This window comes from Drosophila willistoni, assembly GCF_018902025.1.
Source record: "Drosophila willistoni isolate 14030-0811.24 chromosome 2R unlocalized genomic scaffold, UCI_dwil_1.1 Seg167, whole genome shotgun sequence".
Classification (NCBI taxonomy): domain Eukaryota; kingdom Metazoa; phylum Arthropoda; class Insecta; order Diptera; family Drosophilidae; genus Drosophila; species Drosophila willistoni.
The window spans coordinates 20,858,915-20,878,863 of NW_025814050.1; the positions used below are offsets into that span (position 1 = coordinate 20,858,915).

General features: G+C 32.4%; 2 protein-coding genes and 1 long non-coding RNA gene across 3 annotated transcripts; all 3 read right to left on the bottom strand.

The window, feature by feature from the left end:
• Nucleotides 1-5,581: 5,581 nt before the first annotated feature.
• On the bottom strand, nt 5,582-8,179 carry LOC111518608. Its single transcript, XR_002724020.2, has 3 exons — nt 8,047-8,179; nt 5,971-6,145; nt 5,582-5,911 (listed from the first exon to the last, which is right to left on the bottom strand). It is a non-coding gene; the product is annotated as an uncharacterized LOC111518608 (long non-coding RNA).
• A 581-nt stretch (nt 8,180-8,760) lies between these two features.
• On the bottom strand, nt 8,761-9,914 carry LOC6642308 (intraflagellar transport protein 43 homolog). The gene is made up of 5 exons (XM_002065505.4): nt 9,817-9,914; nt 9,484-9,758; nt 9,404-9,427; nt 9,215-9,337; nt 8,761-9,157 (listed from the first exon to the last, which is right to left on the bottom strand). Exons 1-5 carry the CDS (start codon nt 9,853-9,855, stop codon nt 8,881-8,883), a joined length of 738 nt encoding a protein of 245 aa, XP_002065541.1. The 5' UTR covers nt 9,856-9,914; the 3' UTR covers nt 8,761-8,880.
• An 87-nt stretch (nt 9,915-10,001) lies between these two features.
• LOC6642309 (phospholipase A1) lies at nt 10,002-15,539 on the bottom strand. Its single transcript, XM_002065506.4, has 5 exons — nt 15,494-15,539; nt 15,169-15,310; nt 11,508-11,656; nt 10,453-11,092; nt 10,002-10,391 (listed from the first exon to the last, which is right to left on the bottom strand). The coding sequence occupies exons 1-5, from the start codon at nt 15,537-15,539 to the stop codon at nt 10,328-10,330; spliced, it is 1,041 nt and encodes a 346-aa protein (XP_002065542.1). The 3' UTR covers nt 10,002-10,327.
• Nucleotides 15,540-19,949: the final 4,410 nt, after the last annotated feature.

Genomic DNA, 19,949 nt, shown 5'->3' on the forward strand with positions numbered 1-19,949 from the left:
CTTTTTCGTATATTTAAATATATATAATAGTATCCATATATCTAATTTAGTTATCTGATTTCTATTGCAATTGCAATATAATAGATAATTATGTGAGTAAGTTAATTCCTTTGTTTGGTGATAGTCGTATTGGCCTAAAGATTTTCTGGTCAAAATTATTTTTCGGACATTCTTTTCTATGATATAATCACCAGATCTTTATGAAATTCGACAAGGTCATTAATAAATAAATCGAATTGACACATATTAATTTTCATAACAATCGGTCGGAAGTTATTTATATATATATGGCATTAAAGAATGCATTACACACTTCTCACCACAGTCAATATACCCTTTTTGCAAAAAACAAATACAAATATATTTTTGGTAAATATATTTCAGGGCTTGAACTTTGCGTAGAGACAATGCCATCGAAAAAAAAAAATACAGCACAGCGACAGAAAATTAAGACTCAGATAAGGAATCCAAAGAAATCAAGCTGTTCATAACGTATAATCTAGAAGTCAGACGTGACTGAATGACTAATAGAAGTCGAATTGTAATTAGCATTAATATTGTTTATTTGAATATTCAACTGATAAGCTATCCCAAAGCTTGTTTCGGTTTGTATAGAATTCCAAGAAGTCGGTGCTAGTAAATATATATATTAAAAATAGTGTAGAAATTAAATTTCAATTCATGAAATTATTGTTTCTTATTGATAGATTTGGTAAAAGTACTTGAATAAGTATATAAATATTAGTATTATCAGTATACAATATAGTTGTAAACTATCAACCTAACTATGTGACTGGAACCCGAATGACACTTTGACAACTAATCTACGGAGGACTGCATTAAATAAGTATAATTTAGTGTCACCCCTGTCACCCCAGCAAAAACTTGATTTATTTGTATACCCTTGCAGAGGGTATTATAAAATTGGTCAGATGTTTGTAACGCACAAAAGGAGACGTTTTCGACCCCATAAAGTATATATATTCTTGATCAGCATGAGAAGCTGAGTCGTTATTCGTTATTTCCTATGCTAAGATTATAGGCCGTTCTATCGCAACTATTGGCCTTTTTAGATAAAACGTTTTTCCACTTTGATGGCTAAGGGTAAGGAAAGAGTTACCAAAAAAGTTGCAAGGGTATACAAACTTTGACGCGGTTTATGTTAGCTCCGGTCTTCTGGTTTTTATTATATTCTCTCTTAAGGGAAATCCTGTGTAATTATATAAAATTAAGATATTTATTGTTTAAAATTTACTTATGATTGCAAGATTCGGCTGATTTATTTATTAATATAATGAACTATGAAAATGCATGAAAATCTGATTTCTATCTGACAAAGAGGATGTTCTTATGAACTCCCCCTTCTAAAGCATACATATGTATTCATGATCAGCACTAATCGGTGTCGAGTCGAGTCAGAGACAGGTTATCAGCATTCAAATTAGTTTTAGAAAATGAGATTTTTGATAATGGCAGCAAATAACAAATAGAACTAATGTGATTAAGCCGAAATCAGTTTTAGTTGCATACAGAAATTACAACTAATTTTAATGTAAAGGCGGACTTAATACAAATCGGAAGTGTAAATATGCATACCGCATGGAAGTTTTTAGCAGTTTTGTTAAGTGTCCTCGTTATGGGAGATGCCTTCACTATGACGAATCCAGGATGTGGATGTACAACCCATATAGGTTGTCAGCCCTTGTGGCTCTGTATGCAGAATAGATCATTCCAATATATAATTGTAGTAAGAAGAGTTAAAGTTGAGTTATCGGCGGCAAGAAAGTAATAGAAAGATATAAATTGCCAGTAAGATATACAAGGCAAAAGGAAATTTCAAAAGCCTTTGGATTGATAAACTTGCAAAACAAAGTTTGTGTGGAGTGATTCAAGTCTATAAAATAAACACAAATTCATTGTTAAATAAATATGTAAATACTTCTAGCTAGAGGTTTTCTTTCTAAATGTACATTCAAAAGGTTTTTAATAAAATATGTAATATTTTAGTCAATATTTAACTCATAACCCTTAATATACTTGCACACATTAAATATACATATCAAGATTAAGTAAATAATCGAATGAATTAATTAATTTGCATTTTTAGTATGCTCTTATGTATTACTCACTATTATGAAGAATAAATTTTAATAAATACATAGTTGCTACGATTGATAAAATCATTTTAATCGTAGTCTCGTCTCTGGGAACATATTGTTTGCATTTGAATTTATATTGCATAGATTAGCTAAAGTTGACCTATAGTATGCCCAGTACGTTCAAGTGTCCAGCAAGGAGCCGGTTACAGGCGAACCCAAGCAGAAAGCTGTCCAGCTCCCACCCGACCGAAAAAGGGGCGCGAATCGTGTGAGAACACAGATGAAAGGGTAAGGTTTTAAAGCCCAAGAAAAAAAAACACATTTTCAAACATTTTGTATATAAAACAAATAGTCCCAAACTTTTCATATCTATACAAAAAAACCTTACCCCTTGTCTATGATTTTTGTAGAGGAAGATTAGACTCTGAGAAGTGACCATTCGAGCTGGTCATCTTTAATTTAATGTAATATTTATAAAACAAATTAAACCAGAGGGCCGGGGCTAACTTCGACCGCGTCAAAGTTTGTATACCCTTGCAACTTTTTTGGTAACTTTTTTCTTACCTATAGCCATTAAAGTGGAAAAACGTTTAAGCTAAAAAGGCTAATGTCCAAAAGAAACGCCTACCATCTTAGCATAGGAAACAACGAAGTATTGATCAAAATCACTGTTTTCCACCGATCGTTCCTATGGGAGCTATATGATATAGTTACCCGATCCTTATCAAATTTGGCACAGTCATTAACAGATATATTAAACTAACAAATGTTCAATTTGAAAGCAATCGCGTCAAAAGTAACGAAGTTATTGACAAAAGTCACTGTTTTCGAAAGATCGTTCCTATGGGAGCTATATGATATAGTCAGCCGATCTTGATCAAATTTGGCATAGTCGTTTATATGTGTAATTAACTCACCAATATTGAATTTCACGACAATAGCTCAAAAAATAACGAAGTTATTAAGAAAAGTCACTGTTCGTGACTTTGCGGTTTGTATGGGAGCTATATGATATAGTGATCCGATCCGGCTGAATCCGAGATATACAACGCCTGCAGTATATACAAGCCTACATGCAAAATTTCAGCTTTGTAGCTCTTACGGTCTAGGAGGAGTTTGCGTTGATCCAGACGGACGGACGGAAGGACGGACGGACGGACGGACATGGCTATTTGAACTCGTCTCGTCGTGGTGATCAAGAATATATATACTTTATATGGTCGGAGATGCTTCCTTCTATGCGTTGCACACTTTTGACCAAAATTAATATACCCTTTTTGCAAGGGTATAAAAATACAAAAATACAAATTAATATCAATACATTTTGTTAAATTATGTTACCAAAAATCGTTATCCGATACAAGAGGATAAGACAAGCATAGGAGAAAATGCCCGTGCGGGCACTTTTCTTCGACATTTGATCGTTTTGCAATCTGTCCGCATCCCGAAGTCAACACGAAGTGCACTTGAGAACGTAAAAACAGAATTAGTCTGTTGCAGATTATCGACGCAAGCGTGTCTATGTCGCTTTGCTGGAAAGATGCACATGAAAAAGAATCTAAACTTTGGATGCACGGTAGGCACGGTACAGAAAGAGAGAGTAAAAGCTATGATACTACTTATACAAAGTAAGCAGAGCACATACAGCAGTCTCATAAAAATCAAGCTATCGCAACAAGTGCGAAAGCGTTGTCAAAATTTATGGACTTAAATTGTTCAAAACAAAGTAAAATTGAAAAAAGTTCTGTAGAAATAGAAATTGATAAATATTTAGCAATGACTGATTCCTGTGACACAAATGTTTTAGATTTCTGAAAAAAAAAAAACAATACTCTACAAAGTTTGCAAGCATTAGCAAGAAATATTTTAAACATACCAGTAAGTGCCGCAACAATCGAACGATTTTTTTCGGTTTCTGGCATAATTTTAGTTGAAAAACGAACAGCAGCAATTTAGATAAAATAATATTTTTACATTTTTACACTTTAATAAAAAATGTTAAAATTTATAAATTGCATTTATAAAATACTTCACTTGTTTCAACTTTAACTTTATTAAATACATCAGAAAATTGGGTTACATTTTTTTTGATTAAAAAAAAATTCCGTGTTGGGCGTCAATTTTTAAAAGCCATGCTTGGGCCGTGCCGTGCCTCAAAAGGGAGGCCCATGCGCATCTCTACCCTGTTCTAAAGAATACACACATACATATGTACATACATACATACTTATGTATTCATGATCAGCACCAACCGGAGTCGTGTCGAGCCAGACACATGTTATCAGAATTCAAATTAGTTATTTGGAAATGGGATTATTGATAATGGCAGCAACTAACAAATAAAACTCCGATGAAATGAAGATCAGTTTTAGTTGCTTGGAGAGACTAGTTGCTTAGAGGACTAAATAAAAATCGGAAGAGTAAATATGCATAACGCATTGAAATTTTTAGTAGTTTTGCTAAGTGTCCTCGTTATGGGAGATGCCTTCTATATTGTGTATACAGGATGTGAATGTAACACCCATAAAGGTTGTCAGCCCTTCTGGTACTGTTCACAATATCCACAAGTTGTTCAATATCATTGGTACCAATAAAGTAATAGAAAGATATAAATTGCCAGTATATATACATATATATATACATACATGGCACAAGGAAATTTAAAAAGCCTTTGGATTTCAAATCAAACTTGCTTATGTGGTTATCTTCCATTAACAAAAGTTGTGTGGAGTCGTTCGAGTCTATAAAATTAAAAGCCACCAATTTATAATATAAATTCTAGTATAGTCGGTACTTCTAGCCGTAAGTTTTATTGATATGTAATAAAAAGATTTTAATAAAATGTATGTAATATTTCAGTAGAAAATGCTTATGTAGCAAGAACTTTTAACCGTTATTGTACTCTCACACACAAAATATGCACATCAAGATTAAGTAAATTATGGAATAAATGAATTAACTTGCATACTTTATATGTGTATATTAGTCACTATTATTAAGAATAAATGTAAAAAAACAGAAATTTTAATTATTAAAGAATTCTTCTTAAAAAATTGTTTTTTTAAATCTTTAGCCAATCAAGGATAAAATAATTAGATGTATGTATGTAAGTAAATATCAGGTACTTCCAACTTTAGTTCAGGTAACTATCCAAAAGATTGATATCTTTTTTTGATAGTATCTGATTTTATATTGAATAGATTAGCTAAAAGTTGACCTTTAGTGCCCAGTACGTTCAAGTGTCCAGCAAGGAGCCGGTTATGGGCGAACTCAAGCAAAAAACTGGCCAACTTCCACCCTGGTTCGACCAAGTGTCACGAATCGTGTGGAAAAACAGAGAAACAGATGAAAGGGTAAGGTTTTAAAGCCCAAGAAAAAAAAAACATTTTCAAACATTTTTTATGTAAAAGAAATAGTCCCAAATTTTTCATATCTATACAAAAAAAACTTTACCCCTTGTCTATGATTTTTGTAGAGGAAGATTAGACTCTGAGAAGTGACCATTCGAGCTGGTCATCTTTAATTTAATGTAATATTTATAAAACAAATTAAAAAATACAATTTTTTTTTATTTTATAAAAAGTTAAATATATACACATTTTGTTAAATTATGTGAGCAAAAATCGCTATCCGATACAAGATGATAAGATAAGCATATGGAGAAAATGTTGCAAATATTAAACTCGAAAAAATTGAAAATAAACTGAAATATCCATTCCAAAAAGTATGTCGGTGTGTGTTCAATTCAAACAAGAATTTGAATTTCGGTTGAATAATAATTCCAAGACAGAACAAGACAGCCAACGCTAAAACTAAACATTTCTATTTAATACAAATTTAATTGCATATTTAACTTATTTTTTATACTTACCCTTAGTGGAAGAAATCCAAGAAATGTGCCGATTCACCCAGAGAGCATATAAAGTCAGACAGCCACAAATAGCTCGAAGCCATCTAGTTAGAGTATAATGACCTGAATACGAGTCAGATCCCCAATTTCTCAATTTGTAATGAGTCAATAGAGACTCTATGAGTAGAGACAAGAGCTGAAGCATATAATATCATGTTTTAATAATAGCGAAAGCGAAATGGACATTGTAGATTCTTACTTACTGATACGTAACACTAATCTAATATGATAATAAAATATGAATTAAATACCACGTCACTCCGAAACCTATGTATGTATGTACATTTGTAAGACGTGGTTCTATTTGGCTGTTCGATCGAAGACAAATGCATTATCGAACTAGCGTTATCAACATTATTTGTGTTTATTATAAATTGATGTATATTATGAAACAACTAATCAATTAACTTATCCTGTAACTTTCGGAATGACTAACTTAACCCCAACTCAAACTTGCCAACATACATTGTCTTTTATTATTATAAATAAAACCCCTGGAAAAGTAGTTATACCAAAAGTTAGTATGATAAAAGCTGCAACAAAAAAAACCAGAGGGCCGGGGCTAACTTCGACCGCGTCAAAGTTTGTATACCCTTGCAACTTTATGGTAACTCTTTCCTTACCTATAGCCATCAAAGTGGAAAAATGTTAAAGCTAAAAAGGCTAATGTTTGCGAAAGAACGGCCAACAATCTTAGCATAGGAAAAAAGTAAGATATTGCTCAAAGTCACTATGGGAGCTATATGATATAGTAACCCGATCTTTATCAAATTAATCACAGTCATTAACAGATATATTAAACTAACAAATGTTTAATTTGAAAGCAATCGCGTCAAAAGTGACGAAGTTATTGACAAAAGTCACTGTTTTCGAAAGATCGTTCCTATGGGAGCTATATGATATAGTCACCCGATCTTGATCAAATTTGGCACAGTCGTTTATATGTGTAATTAACTTACTAATACTAAATTTCATGACAAAAGCTCAGAAAATAACGAATTTATTAAGAAAAGTCACAGTTCGTGACTTTGCCTTTTGTATGGGAGCTATATGATATAGTGATCCGATCCGGCTGAATCCGAGATATACAACGCCTGCAGTATATACAAGCCTACATGCAAAATTTCAACTCTGTAGCTCTTACGGTCTAGGAGGAGTTTGCGTTGATCCAGACGGACGGACGGACATGACTATATGAACTCGTCTCGTCATGCTGATCAAGAATATATCTACTTTATATGGTCGGAGATGCTTCCTTCTATGCGTTGCACACTTCTGACCAAAATTAATATACCTTTTTTGCAAGGGTATAAAAATATAAAAAAAGCTGCTCTGTTCATTTCGACCAATTAATGATGTAGTAGGCAACAAGCAGCGCTAAAGCAGAGCCAATTTATTTTGACTGTAACTTGTGATATAGTGGACCGATCCTAAAATTTCAACCTGATAGCTCTTAAGATGGCTGAGTAAAACGCGTACGGACCAACGCACATGGCTATATCGACTCAGCTTCTCATGCTGATCAAGAATATATATACTTTATGGGGTCTCCTTCTGTGCGTTACAAACATCTGGCCAATTTTATAATATAAATTTATATAATAATTCACTTGCTCTCATCTTGCTCTAGGTTTTGAACTACGGCTACGCCTACGTATGAAATTTATTTATTTTATATTTGCTGCTGCTATTGCATTAGTTTTTTTAAACGTTAAACACTATTGGAGAGCATGTCATTTATTTTTCGTAGTTTGCCTTCGACTCTGCTCCTGCTCTTATCAAAAACAGGAGCATAGCAAAATTTGTATTGCTTTATTTGCTACTTTAGATCAGTTTTTGCAAACCCTGCATAAATATTTATATACATATGTATGTACATATATGCATTTATAAATATGTACATATCTGCATACATATGTACATACATATGTACATACATATGTATATCGTTTGATAAGATTGTCAATATTCGATTCAAACTAACTCCACAAAGTAAATATTTTAAAGTAAAATTAATTTTTAATTTTCGGTACTCACTCCTATATAAATCAACGACGTGGGATCGGAAATAACGTGTGCCATTTTTAAGTTTGTTGTGAAATCTTTGTTTTTCTTTAGAGCACTAGATATATGAGCTCATGTCTCCTATATTTATATGCACCGCTAATGATGGTAAAAATGTATTTTCACTTTGAAAACAACTATCGATTAATCTGCGATGGGTGAGTACAGTGAACCTTTGGTTATCGAACGGTCACACTGGACAATACTACAATGTGTATTCCGATTTTCCCCTATTTCGTTGCTAAACGCAAACAAAAATTCTACTTTCAATTAAGGTTTACATATTTGTTCGATATGCGCAATGTTTGTCAAGCGAGAGTCCATTGTAACTGCTACTATTTGGTTTTTATATACCTCTAATAAATGTGATTCCCCTTTCTTTGACATTATTTAGAGATGAATGAAGAGTAATGACGACAAATGTGAAAATATCGATACCTTGTGAGACCAGCGATTTTTTTGTTCAGCTCTAGTTGGTGTCATTAAATATTAAACTTTACAAAAAATAGTAACTACATGTTTTCAATTTCGATTATACATGATTTTGCTGGCCTCAAATCGAATAATTATTCTAACAAACTAATAAAGTCTAAGTTTTTTGTTTTATTTAGCAAGCAAATTTTAATTAAAATCCAGATATAATGGATTCGGATTGTTGAAACAAGGAAAATATTAGACAAATTGATGTTGAGTGCAGTTTATATTATTTTTAAACAAAAAATCTAATCATGAAATGGAATGTGGTTAAAAATGTGAGTTTCCTTAAACTAATTTAAATAAATTATTTAAATTTCTATATGCTCAAACTTAGGTGTACTGGGCTGTAGGGGGAACTTCATCGGGTCCAATTTCGATTTTCTGCAATACACCCATATTGGGTATTTTATCGGAATTAATTTGGGCTGTGACCTCAGTGAATAGTTTATCCCATTCCCACAGATCATCGGCCTCATCCAGACTCTCCTGGGGCTGCAGACAACGGGTCAATATGGACAGATCCACATCCTCAATGGCCGAAAATGCATTCTGTGACAACAGATCGGAACTGAGTTCCTTAAGTGTCACCGATCTATTGACACTGACTCTATATAAGAAGACATATTATATCTACTGATAAGTATCGTGTAAAATTCAAGCTTACGAAGTTGGTTCAACAATTTCATTGAGCATTATCTCATCTTTGACATCATCCAGATCTGGTATGACGGGAATATCGTCTGTGGGTATTGAACTGGTCGCCGATCTTGTCTGTTGGAAACGTTCGCTGGTGGAGGATAGACAAACGGAATCATTTTCTAAGGAGAAATTCATAAATTTTATAGCAACTTACTCATCAAAAGAGTTCTTTTTTGATCTGAAATGAAGATACATGAATTTTTAATTTATATATATTCATAGATTCTCACCCACCGTAAACCTTTTAAGCCCGAATCGGCCCATCCCCCTGAGATTCGTCTTATGGGCGGACGTTTTGAATTCGAGTCGAATTCATTATTGTAAGTCGAAGGAGTCGAGGCAGGACTTCGACTGCTGTTGGTTGTCGTATCGTGAGCCTGAATATCGAGAGTTATATCTATGGATATATCCTTGTCTTTGGAATTGCCACTGGACGAGGCAGTTTGTTGCTGCTGCTCCTCCTTGAGAACATCGCGACTTTTTGATCGTCGTCCCTTACGTGCGGTTGTCTTAGTTAAGGAAATAAAAAGGTTTTATTTTGTTGGACTATTTAATATAAATATTTACCTTTCTAATTGTCATTTTTAGTTCTTCAGCCCAATCCATGATTTATTTTTGCTTTGTTTACCTATTTTCATAGATATGTTCGTTGCCTTGACAACGATCGTTTGCTAGAGATGACACTATCGATTACTTAGCTAATGGGCAGCATAAACTGATTTCAAAGTGTTTTGAATTAAACCATGAAAGGGCAAATAAAACAAGAAGTTGGAAGCTGATTTGTTATGTTACGAATTAATAAATTTTTGCATACATATATTTGAAAATCTTGAATTTCAAAAATTCTTCCATCTCTAAGAACCAGCAGACTTGAACAGTGCTGACAGCTTCGTGACTACTGTGTTAAATAACAGCATCATTTGCGAGCACTGTTAACATAACAGAATTATTAAAACATATCGATAAGTCCCGCCAGTTTTGAATTTCAAACAATTTCTTTTGTACTATCATCGTTTTCTTTTTCTGTATATTTCTGTGTGTATGTGTTCAATTTAAATAACCTAAAACTAAGCAAAATCTACGCCTCCACAAATGGACAGTGCTTGGCAAACGGCACATCTATGCAAATACATCCACGGGCGCTGTAGAAAATAAAAATGAAAATTAGTCAACTTTTAAGTGAAACATTTACAATTGACTTACTCGTCGGGGGCATCGTTGCCTATGTGATATTCTCTCAGCAGTGAAACAAATTCAAATGGATTCATTTTCCCGCTCACCGGCAATCTTTTGGGACCACTCAAATGGACACAGCCATTGGGACAAGGTACTCCCACGAATTTCTTATGCTTAAAAGTTGCCGTGGCCAAATAGCATATGCTCAGAAAGTGTGAGCAACGCGATCGCCGAATGGGATGGCCCTTGCAAAACGGTTGCACCCGACCGCCGTTTATGCAGTAATTCAGATGTCCTGTATTATCCTCCTGACCCAAAAATCCTGCATTCGTGTGCAGCACCTGAATAACGCTCGCATCGTCGGGCGACAGACGAAACTTGGTCGATTTCTTTCGTTCGATTAGTGGTCTGGCAGGGTCCAGTCCGATTATGCGATATTGTTTCTTGGTCAAATGGTTCGATATCATTCCGCATATATGGGCGCCCAGTGAGTGGCCCACACAGGTGATTTTCTCACGTGAAGCACCGTAATGGGTGAGATAGGAGTAAACTTGCGCCGTGCATTGGGCAGTGAGGCGCGTGTTGATCAGTGAATGAAGGTAGCAGGGATAACGGGTCAAAGGTCGCCAGTCCACAGTGATCACATTGAAGTCACGTGACAAATAAGCTATAAAAATCACATATTAACACTTGGCCAAAAAACGATTTGATTTCAAAGACTGTTATTAATGGTAAGTTCTTAAATACATATATCGAACATTTGCAATTTTTAAACTGTTATACTGATTTTAATTTACTGCTACGAACTTACTTATTGTTATACAAACTGTTATACATTGTCAACAGAGTTATTTCCTCATCATATAACAGTTTGTATGCTTTATATACCCCTACGAATACATGTATCTGTGATTTTTAAACTGTTATACTTATGAAGGCTAAACTGTTATACAGTTAATGTAATTAAATGTTTTAGAATATTATACTTATATATATAACTATTACAGAAATAAGTTAGAACATCAAGGATATCAAAAATTGTTATATAATCAATTTTTTCAATACTTTTGTCACTCACTTACCATCCCTCAGGAATTGAAGATGCTTATCGATGGCCGTTCCATTAAAACCATGCACTATGAAAACTGTTTCACGATGTTTACTAAAACCACCTTGATACAAGCTCATCGGATTTTGGATATTTAATGCTATGCCACGACGTGGACCATGTCTGAAATAGAGACAATAAGAATTAAAGTTATAGTTATAGATAAAAATCACAAAGGCCTAACAATAAGATACTTTCTAAGAGAGAAATTAATCTCGAGATTTTTAAAAAAGAAATATAGTATTTGAAACTCTTCTATTTATATACCCACAAAGTTTATGCGAATCAGTACTATATTTATAGCATTTAATTATTATTCATGAAACATATTTCATTCGATGGCGAATTTAGTGTCGTGATAAGAAAGCAGCCTGAAGACCTCAAATGTAATCAAAATTTATAACCCATAACAATATTTGGGGATAACTTTAATGGCCAAATTGAGAGATTTGTTGATTGTAATCAAAGGCTTATTTATTTTATTAATAAATGAAACCCAAACAAATAATTTAAAAATATTTGTTCGGATTTGAAAACGATTCTAATGTTTCTTAACGCGAAAACATCAAATGTGTCAAATTGTTGATCGTGACTGTGAAACTAAACAAACCGATTCAAATGTATTCAAATTTTGTTTTTTTATATTTATTTTTATATCAAATATTGTTTAAGGTAACCATGAAATGGGAGTGGAATCACCAATCGGTCTCTAGTCTAAATGGCAGGTCAAGTAGGTGACTTTTTTTTGCTGCTGTCCAGGAGTTTGAGTGCCAGTGCATTATCATTATTCAAAATTGATAGCTTCGACTAGACCAACGAATTTTAAAAGTGTTTATTGGTGTATCAGTATTATTACAGTTTTTAAATCAAGTGTGCCAAAACTTTATCCAACAAATTGGAAGTTTTTCTTATTCAAAAGGAGCAAAAGATAAGTTGGTAAAATCTAAATTATTACTTATCAATACAATGACAAACAATGCCAAAAGAAACATTGGTTTCAACATTTTTTTATTGGGATTCGAATTATTCAAAATGTATATATTTATTATGATCAGAGTTGTTTTTTTGTTCAATGCAATGCAAATTCTCAACCATAAAAATAAAGACAGCGCTGCCTTTTACTTATTGATTTTAAAAATAAACACAAATAATCGCAGTGAGTCAATCGAAAGACAAGTCTGATTCAAGTTTTCTGATAATTCTATGAATAAATAAATACTTTTTCTTTGGGTCAAAGAGAAAGTTTTTCGCTTTTTTAATTTTACCCAAAGTTAGGCAAGTTGAGCAATTTTTCCGCCACTTTTATTGGTCAGTGTGTCGTCAACGTTAAAAAAAAAAACTTGTGTAACCACACAAGGATATGCCGAAAAATATATAAATATGTGCAATTAATGGGCGGGCTAACTAGTTTTTTTTTTCCTGTGCAGACTGAACGAGAATTATGAAGAAGCCACGAAGGGGAGAGGTACGAGGAGACACATTTTGTAGGCCATTTCGCTTGGAGCAGCGAGCTCAAAGTCGGTCATCGATGACATCAATTGGCAAATATAAAATGCTTTGGCCAAGAGCCGTTTAACTCGTCTGGACACAGGAGGCATGATTCTCACCTCCTCCTCATGTTGGCATGCCTCCTTCTCCAAACTTGTGCTCATCGTCGTTTTATTTGTCGATCAAGTTCAGTTTAAACAATGCAGCTGCCGCATTGTGTTTTGGTTTTGGTCTCGACAAGTTCAACTAATTGTGACGGCAGTTACATGATTTGATTGGCTTTTGTGAATGGTAAGAAGCGATTATAAAACAGTTGATCTTATATGTACGTATGTGTAGTGGCAGTTCATTTAAAAACGTGTTCAGCTAACACCTTCATTCTGGCAAAAAGTTTGCTTTGATTGTCTCCGCACAGTTTATTTAAACTTTGTTGATTTCATTTCCGTTAGACTCTTGACGGATGACAAAAACTGTTGGCCTTGTTGCCAATCATTTACGAGGACAGTGAAAGAAAGTCAAACAATTTGTTGTCCATCGACTTTGTTTCTCTGTCATCATTTAATAAATGTCACAAATCTTTATTTAACCCATATATTAGTTCATTTTGTGGAATTAAAAATACACTGAATACACTGAAATACAACTTTGGTAAACTTTCAAATTGTTTCAAATAAGTGAAGTCTAAACACTTTTATTATTCAATTTATTTGTAATTGAATACGAGAATTGGCCTGTTCATTTTGGAAATTTGAATTCTTTATAGCAAATTAGTTAATCGATTTCTTTAAAACCAGTTTAGCATTTCCGTTTATTACTTGTAAGTTTCCATTGTTTTTAAATTATAATTGAAATTCTGGTTTGTTTGGTTTGGTTCTGGTAAAAAACAAATCGTTGCATAACAGAAATTATCACGACTTTATTCAAGTCTGTTCTCGTTTTCGATTACGATTAAGTCTCTCAATATCAGAAACTCTGCCTGGTTTTACTTCCCTTGCGAAATAAATTTATCTAATTGATTGATTATTGAATCAGTTCAAAAATAACTTTCATTTTTACTCTTTCTTAAAAATGAGAACAGATTGGATATGAACCCATAACTTCGGTAACTTATTAGCAATAAAGAGTCAGGAGCTTAAGTAAATCAGCTGTACTCCTCCGTACTACACTTTGGCCAAAATAATAGATCTGAGTCTGAAGAGTTGAAAAAGATAATTCTCAAAGATAGCTAACACTATCATGGAGTAAAATAAGTGTAGTTAGAGGCGCTGTGTGTAGCTCAAGGGACTCGGAGTTTGATCCAGGGGCTTTCAAATTTGTCTATTCTTCATTTCTGACTTTACACTTGACTGACTTTTTAATTTTACAACTTAGGTTTCTTTGTCAACCTAATGAATTGGAAATATGATTCACCCTTTCGGGACCTTATTGTCTAAAAGTGCTTAAAAACACATTGTTAAGAATTTATTTTAAATTTTATCTAAGCATCAAATTAAAAGAAAAAGTTCATATTTGTCCATCATATACTAAGGATAAAAACATCAAAACTGGTTGATTTTCTTTAATAAGGTAAGTTAACAGAATAAAAATTAGTTTATCGATGAAAATTGTTCAGCTATGTCTCTAAATTTTTTTAATATCTTTCGTGTTGCCCATTTTTTAGACGACAAATCACGATACTTTGGTCTTAAATTTTTCAAACAGGTTGGTAAAGAATCATACTACATGAGATAAAACGAATTTGTTCTTTAATTTCTGGACATCTTTGATATTTTTATCAAATCATGTCAAAATATGTCGAATTTCCCGAATTATGGCGTGATTAAAGTGATTAAAGTACGGAGCCTAAGTTAGTCGAACATCTATAGCTCTCTTTAAAGATTTTAATTCCTTAATGAAGTGAAACAATAAAGATAAAAAAACCTAGTATGAAAAACAAACGTAAACAATCTAGAAATCACTAAAATTAATAAATTCCTTTAAATACTTCTGACTTTTGTATGAATAACAAAAGAAAAACTTTATAGTTTTCGATTATGCTTTAGCACTTTTAGCAGCAAATTTGACACTATTTCGTTATATTAACTGTTTTATTAGTTAAATTAAGATATTTGTTGTCTATAATCCATCCACTAGTCACTTTGACTTACGGTGCATATAGCCGATGCTCAATGTAGGGACTCGGGCAAAAGTTTTTGTCACGTAAAAAGCATTGTACCACATTCAAGTCCAATGCTCCGCTATTGATTAGGTTCTTCCAATCCATTTGGTTGATCAGCAAGGTTTGGGCATCTGTTGTATATATATAAACACAATGAAATATAGGATCGTGATTCGTGATCTTGTGATAGCAATTGTAGGTGAGCGATGTCAACTGTAACTGACGTGCTGCAATTGTTGTTGGGATTTTTGCATAGGGTTTTCACCTTAAACTTTGTTTTTCTTTTTTTGCTTTTACTCTGCTTTGCTTTATACCTTTGGCAATGAGTGTGAAGAAGCTGAACACGATTAGTTGTTTCATTTTTTTTGTATTTTGCTTTTGTTTTTTAATTGGCTGGTTCCACTAGATTTATGTTTGTATGTGTGTGTGTGATAGGAGTCGATAGGCACTTTAGTTATATATGTTATATTACCGGATTAGGATAAGAGATAGTTGTTTCGGTTTTTCTTTCTTGTTTTTATTTTGCTTTTTGGTTTTTGTTAACTAAAATTATTAAAATTATTTGTTTATTATTGTCATAAAATGTTAAAAAAAATGTTCACAAAAAATGTTCACAAATTTATAAATTGTGATGACGTCTTTGTATTAATTCAATCTCCGAAACACTTTTGTGAAAAGTTTTAAAACTTTTATCAATATATAAAAATTTGACAAGCTTTGAAAATATTTTAGCTTTTAATTGAAAGTTACTAGTTTGAATATCTTAGAAATACATATAAGCAATTAATGAACCAATTATATTAAACATTTTTACACATGATATAACGATTTTTGAAAATTGTAAATTGAATTTTTGAATGGTTGTATTCACAAACACAATTATTAATATTAGTTTTGAATATAAAAGTTTATTTCGTATAATCTGGCATGTTGACTTTAAGTTTAAAAATTTCCTTTCAAATTTGTTTTAAATATTTTAAGCTCTTAAATATTTTTTACTAGTTTTATTTTTTAATTTACTTTTGATTTGTATATTAAAAGATGTTGCTGATAGTTTGGTTTAATTTGCTAATTGATAAATTGATGAATTAATTCCTGCAATATTTATTTGAATATTTTTTAATCTCTTTATGATTTTGGAATTTTTATTATTTAAACTTGTTAATTGTTAAACTTGTTGAGTGTTAAATTTGATTTTGTTTTACCATTTGATTTAAATATTTTTGTTATCTTTTAAGACTTTTAAATGTTTTTATAAACTTTAATAAGTATTTATCAATAAATATTATTCCCTCATTTAAAAATACAAAATTAAACTTTTTGTTTAATTTATATTATTTGGCTTTTAGACTTTGTAAACCAAATTTTTGTTCACAATATTTTTGTTATTTTTTAATTTTGGTAATTTTTTTTGTTACTTGGATTTCCGTTTAGTTTTCACATTTTGTTTTTTAAAAGCTCTCATTGCTCAATTTAATTGAACTTCTTGTGAATGTCACTTGAATATTTTGCGATTTTCCACATTTTCTTTTTCGCCTTTTCCTCACTAATCACAGGCTTTGAAGACACATTGGCAATTTCCCGTTTTCTGTTGGTTATTATAATCCTTGCGACAACCTCGACGACGCATCCGGACCTGACTCTAGCTGACGTCTTGCTCAATCGGACGACGCGGAACAAATGCAGAGGCTGTAAATCGCAGAAGCCGAGCAGAAGCGTGAAAATCGCGACCAAAGAAAATGCAGCTGACGTCAACTGAGGCAGCAGCAGACACAAAAAAATTGGCTGTAGAATTTCGCTGCCTTAGTCGCTGCTGCTGACTGCCACTTGTTGCCTTGACTTTAGTTTTGGTTTTGCGTCTGCTTTGCTTTTGCTTTTCTATTGTTTATTGTTGTTGCTGTTGTTGTTGTTGTTGGTAGTGGAAAAATGCATAGCACACGCAACACTGCACTGATTTCAGACTACGGAGGAGTTTATTTTCTTTTGCATTTTTAATGCCTGAGTCTGGGTTTAATATTTCAGTTTCAATGTCGTTCGCCTATGGCGGGTCTTCATGCAATTCGTTTTCATTTTTTTCGCATTACGCTTTTCTTTCGTTGTTTTACATAATATGTGATTTATTATGGTAAATGATACACATAATGCACAATTCTCATAATTAATAATAGTTTGGAAAGTCAGTCAGGCAATATCAAGTTTGTTGCTTAAGTCTTTTGTTCGATTTTTTTCCATTCAATCACTTTGTTTAGCAAAAATGATAGGAATCATTTACTATTAATAAAAACTTTGACTTGAGAATTTGTAACTGACTTTCAATTTTTTATATAATACAGACATTAAGGCTTCAAACTGGCCTTAAGGCTTAGCTTGGGCTAAGCTGAATTTTCTAATATTTTAATTAAATTTTTCACTCTATGCAATTCCTACATTTTCGAAGTAAAAAAGTATCACATTTGCCGTAACTTTTCCCGCTAAGATTCTATTATATCTATCTCTAAATTTCTATCCCACTCCGCTAAATTATATCCCTTTGAGCACTCAATTTTTGATTGGGAACCGTCAAAAAATAACGCCAATTGAATTTTCAAGAGGTTTTATAATCTAAATAATCTAAAGGCTTTAATACAACTAGTTTAGAGGTTTCTCGTTTTCATTAAACATAAAGGAATTTGTTGAATTCTTTTAAATATTTTCATTAAGAGATACATATAAACAACTTTATTATAAAGTAGAAAAATTTTAAAAATCTATCTTATTAATTATTATTTCTATTTTTAATCAATAAAAAGTGTGAAAATTAGATAAATTTATATCCATTTGGATTTTGTGTCCAGCCTATATCATGGAATTGCAATTTTTATTGTTTCCTTTCAATTCTATGGCTCAAAAACTAAAACTTTACAAACAGAAGTTCACGAGTCTCTGAATCGAAACTATTATTTTTGTGTTCAAATTTAGATGTATTAATTTGAATTAACTATCAAATTATTTTATATAGTTCATAGTTTTTGTTCCTAATAGTTTAGAGTTTTTGTTTAAATATCCAGATAATGTTAGAATATTTTCAAATTTGCATTAAAAATTCTCCCTTTTTGCTGTGGGTACACTTTCAAAACATTTTCAAGTTTGACATACTGATGGCCATAAAAAAAAATGCTTAAATAAAGGCACCGAAATTAATTACGAAAATTCAATGTTCTCAGCATGTTCAATATTAACGAGAAAATTATCATGGGAGGTGAAATGTCTATTAATTTATAAGAAAAATTTGGCAATTTTAATTAAATGGCAGTTTGAAGCCAAGTAAACTTTCTTTTATAAGAATTTCATATTGAAACTAGTTTCTTTCGATTTGGAAGCTTGACCAGAAGAAACAATAATTAAAAAACTTCAATTAAGTAAAATATTTGTTTTAAACTGAATCTGTCAATAATTCTTTTAGCAAAAAATGAATCCTATAGTTTAGCAAAGCAAAGTTTGTTAATTAAAAAGATGATTAATATATATTCTCTATAATCTAATCCATTAGTAAAAGTATAAATTCTACTTATATATATCTGCGAATTAGTGATACAGCTCAATAAGCTTAACTTGAATAAAGTTTATGAATATATAGGTTTGGTTGTTCGACTAAAGGGTATATAAATTTCACTTATCAATTTTCTAACATTCCACCTGCTGGGCTGTTCACTTTGTAAGATAAATGGCTTTCAAAATTCAAGCTATTGGCAGCGTTTTTTGTTGGCCTGATCAAATTTATAGCTGCGTCTCTTACCCACCCCGTTTTTGACCATGCGGAAAATGTGGCAAGAGTTAAAAAGAAAGTAAAAGGTTGGTGACAAACGAAGTAAGGAAAATCTTTGAAAACTAAAAAAAGTGATAAACTAAATTGAAGAAACCGTTTGTTTGACCATCAAAGTTTGGGTCGATTAGAACTACCATAAAATTTGCCAAAAATTCTTTTTAAACTTTATATATTTTTAAAATGTGTTTAACTTTACCCACCTGCTAAATAATTGGAATCCTATATAACGCCTTGGACATGATTCCCACCAGAGTATATGACAATTGAAGGGATTCAAATCGAAATTGCCATTACGCCAAAAGAATTCCAAAAAAGACTCTTCTGCAAATTTAACTTCAAGTGAACAGAAGAAACATAAAAAACAAAACATTTTAAATTTATTTCACACACAAATCACATAGCTTTATCTTTGAAAATCAGTTTTAACTTCACTTACAGCCAATTGCCAGTTGATATAGGGAAAGTAAACTGAATAATATTAAAAGGCTGGGCATTATTCGATCACGTTCTTGCAGTAGAAGAAAGCACTTGAGTTTCAATGGAAGTCACCAAATTGAATGAGTCAAGATGTGTGGCGACTGCCACACATCGTCAGTCGGCAGCGACTATTTGGCCTCAGACCCCAAAACTGAGCTTTTAACTTAAGAAAAGCTAAAGACACGAAATGTGTGTGGAAAACGTATGAGTTAAACTACCAAAATAAATGTGTCTCCTCCGCCAAAATTGGCTATGGGTCTTGGTTCGGTTTTGGTTTAGCTTGACATTGCAGGAGATAAGTTTGCATGTAACAGAAACCCCAATTTCCATATGGTTGAACTCCACGCCAAACGGTCGTTGATACGCTCTGTACACTGAGAAATATCAGGCACTGTTTCAATGGAACATTTTGAAAGAAAAGACAGGAAAATAAATTTATAGGCATCTGAGAAAAACGTTATTTTAATATATCAAGTTTGGCTTCTTTG

What these genes read in the sequence shown, in the direction of transcription:
- LOC6642309 (XM_002065506.4), bottom strand. Translation starts at nt 15,539, where the DNA reads ATGAAACAACTAATCGTGTTCAGCTTCTTCACACTCATTGCCAAAG. An exon ending in GAGCATCGGCTATATGCACC is followed by an intron (nt 11,657 to 15,168) that starts GTAAGTCAAAGT and finishes TCTCTATTTCAG; the next exon opens with ACATGGTCCACGTCGTGGCA. An exon ending in GGCAACGATGCCCCCGACGA is followed by an intron (nt 10,392 to 10,452) that starts GTAAGTCAATTG and finishes TATTTTCTACAG; the next exon opens with CGCCCGTGGATGTATTTGCA.
- LOC6642308 (XM_002065505.4), bottom strand. Translation starts at nt 9,855, where the DNA reads ATGGATTGGGCTGAAGAACTAAAAATGACAATTAGAAAG. An exon ending in TAAAAATGACAATTAGAAAG is followed by an intron (nt 9,759 to 9,816) that starts GTAAATATTTAT and finishes TCCTTAACTAAG; the next exon opens with ACAACCGCACGTAAGGGACG. An exon ending in TCGGGCTTAAAAGGTTTACG is followed by an intron (nt 9,428 to 9,483) that starts GTGGGTGAGAAT and finishes TCTTCATTTCAG; the next exon opens with ATCAAAAAAGAACTCTTTTG.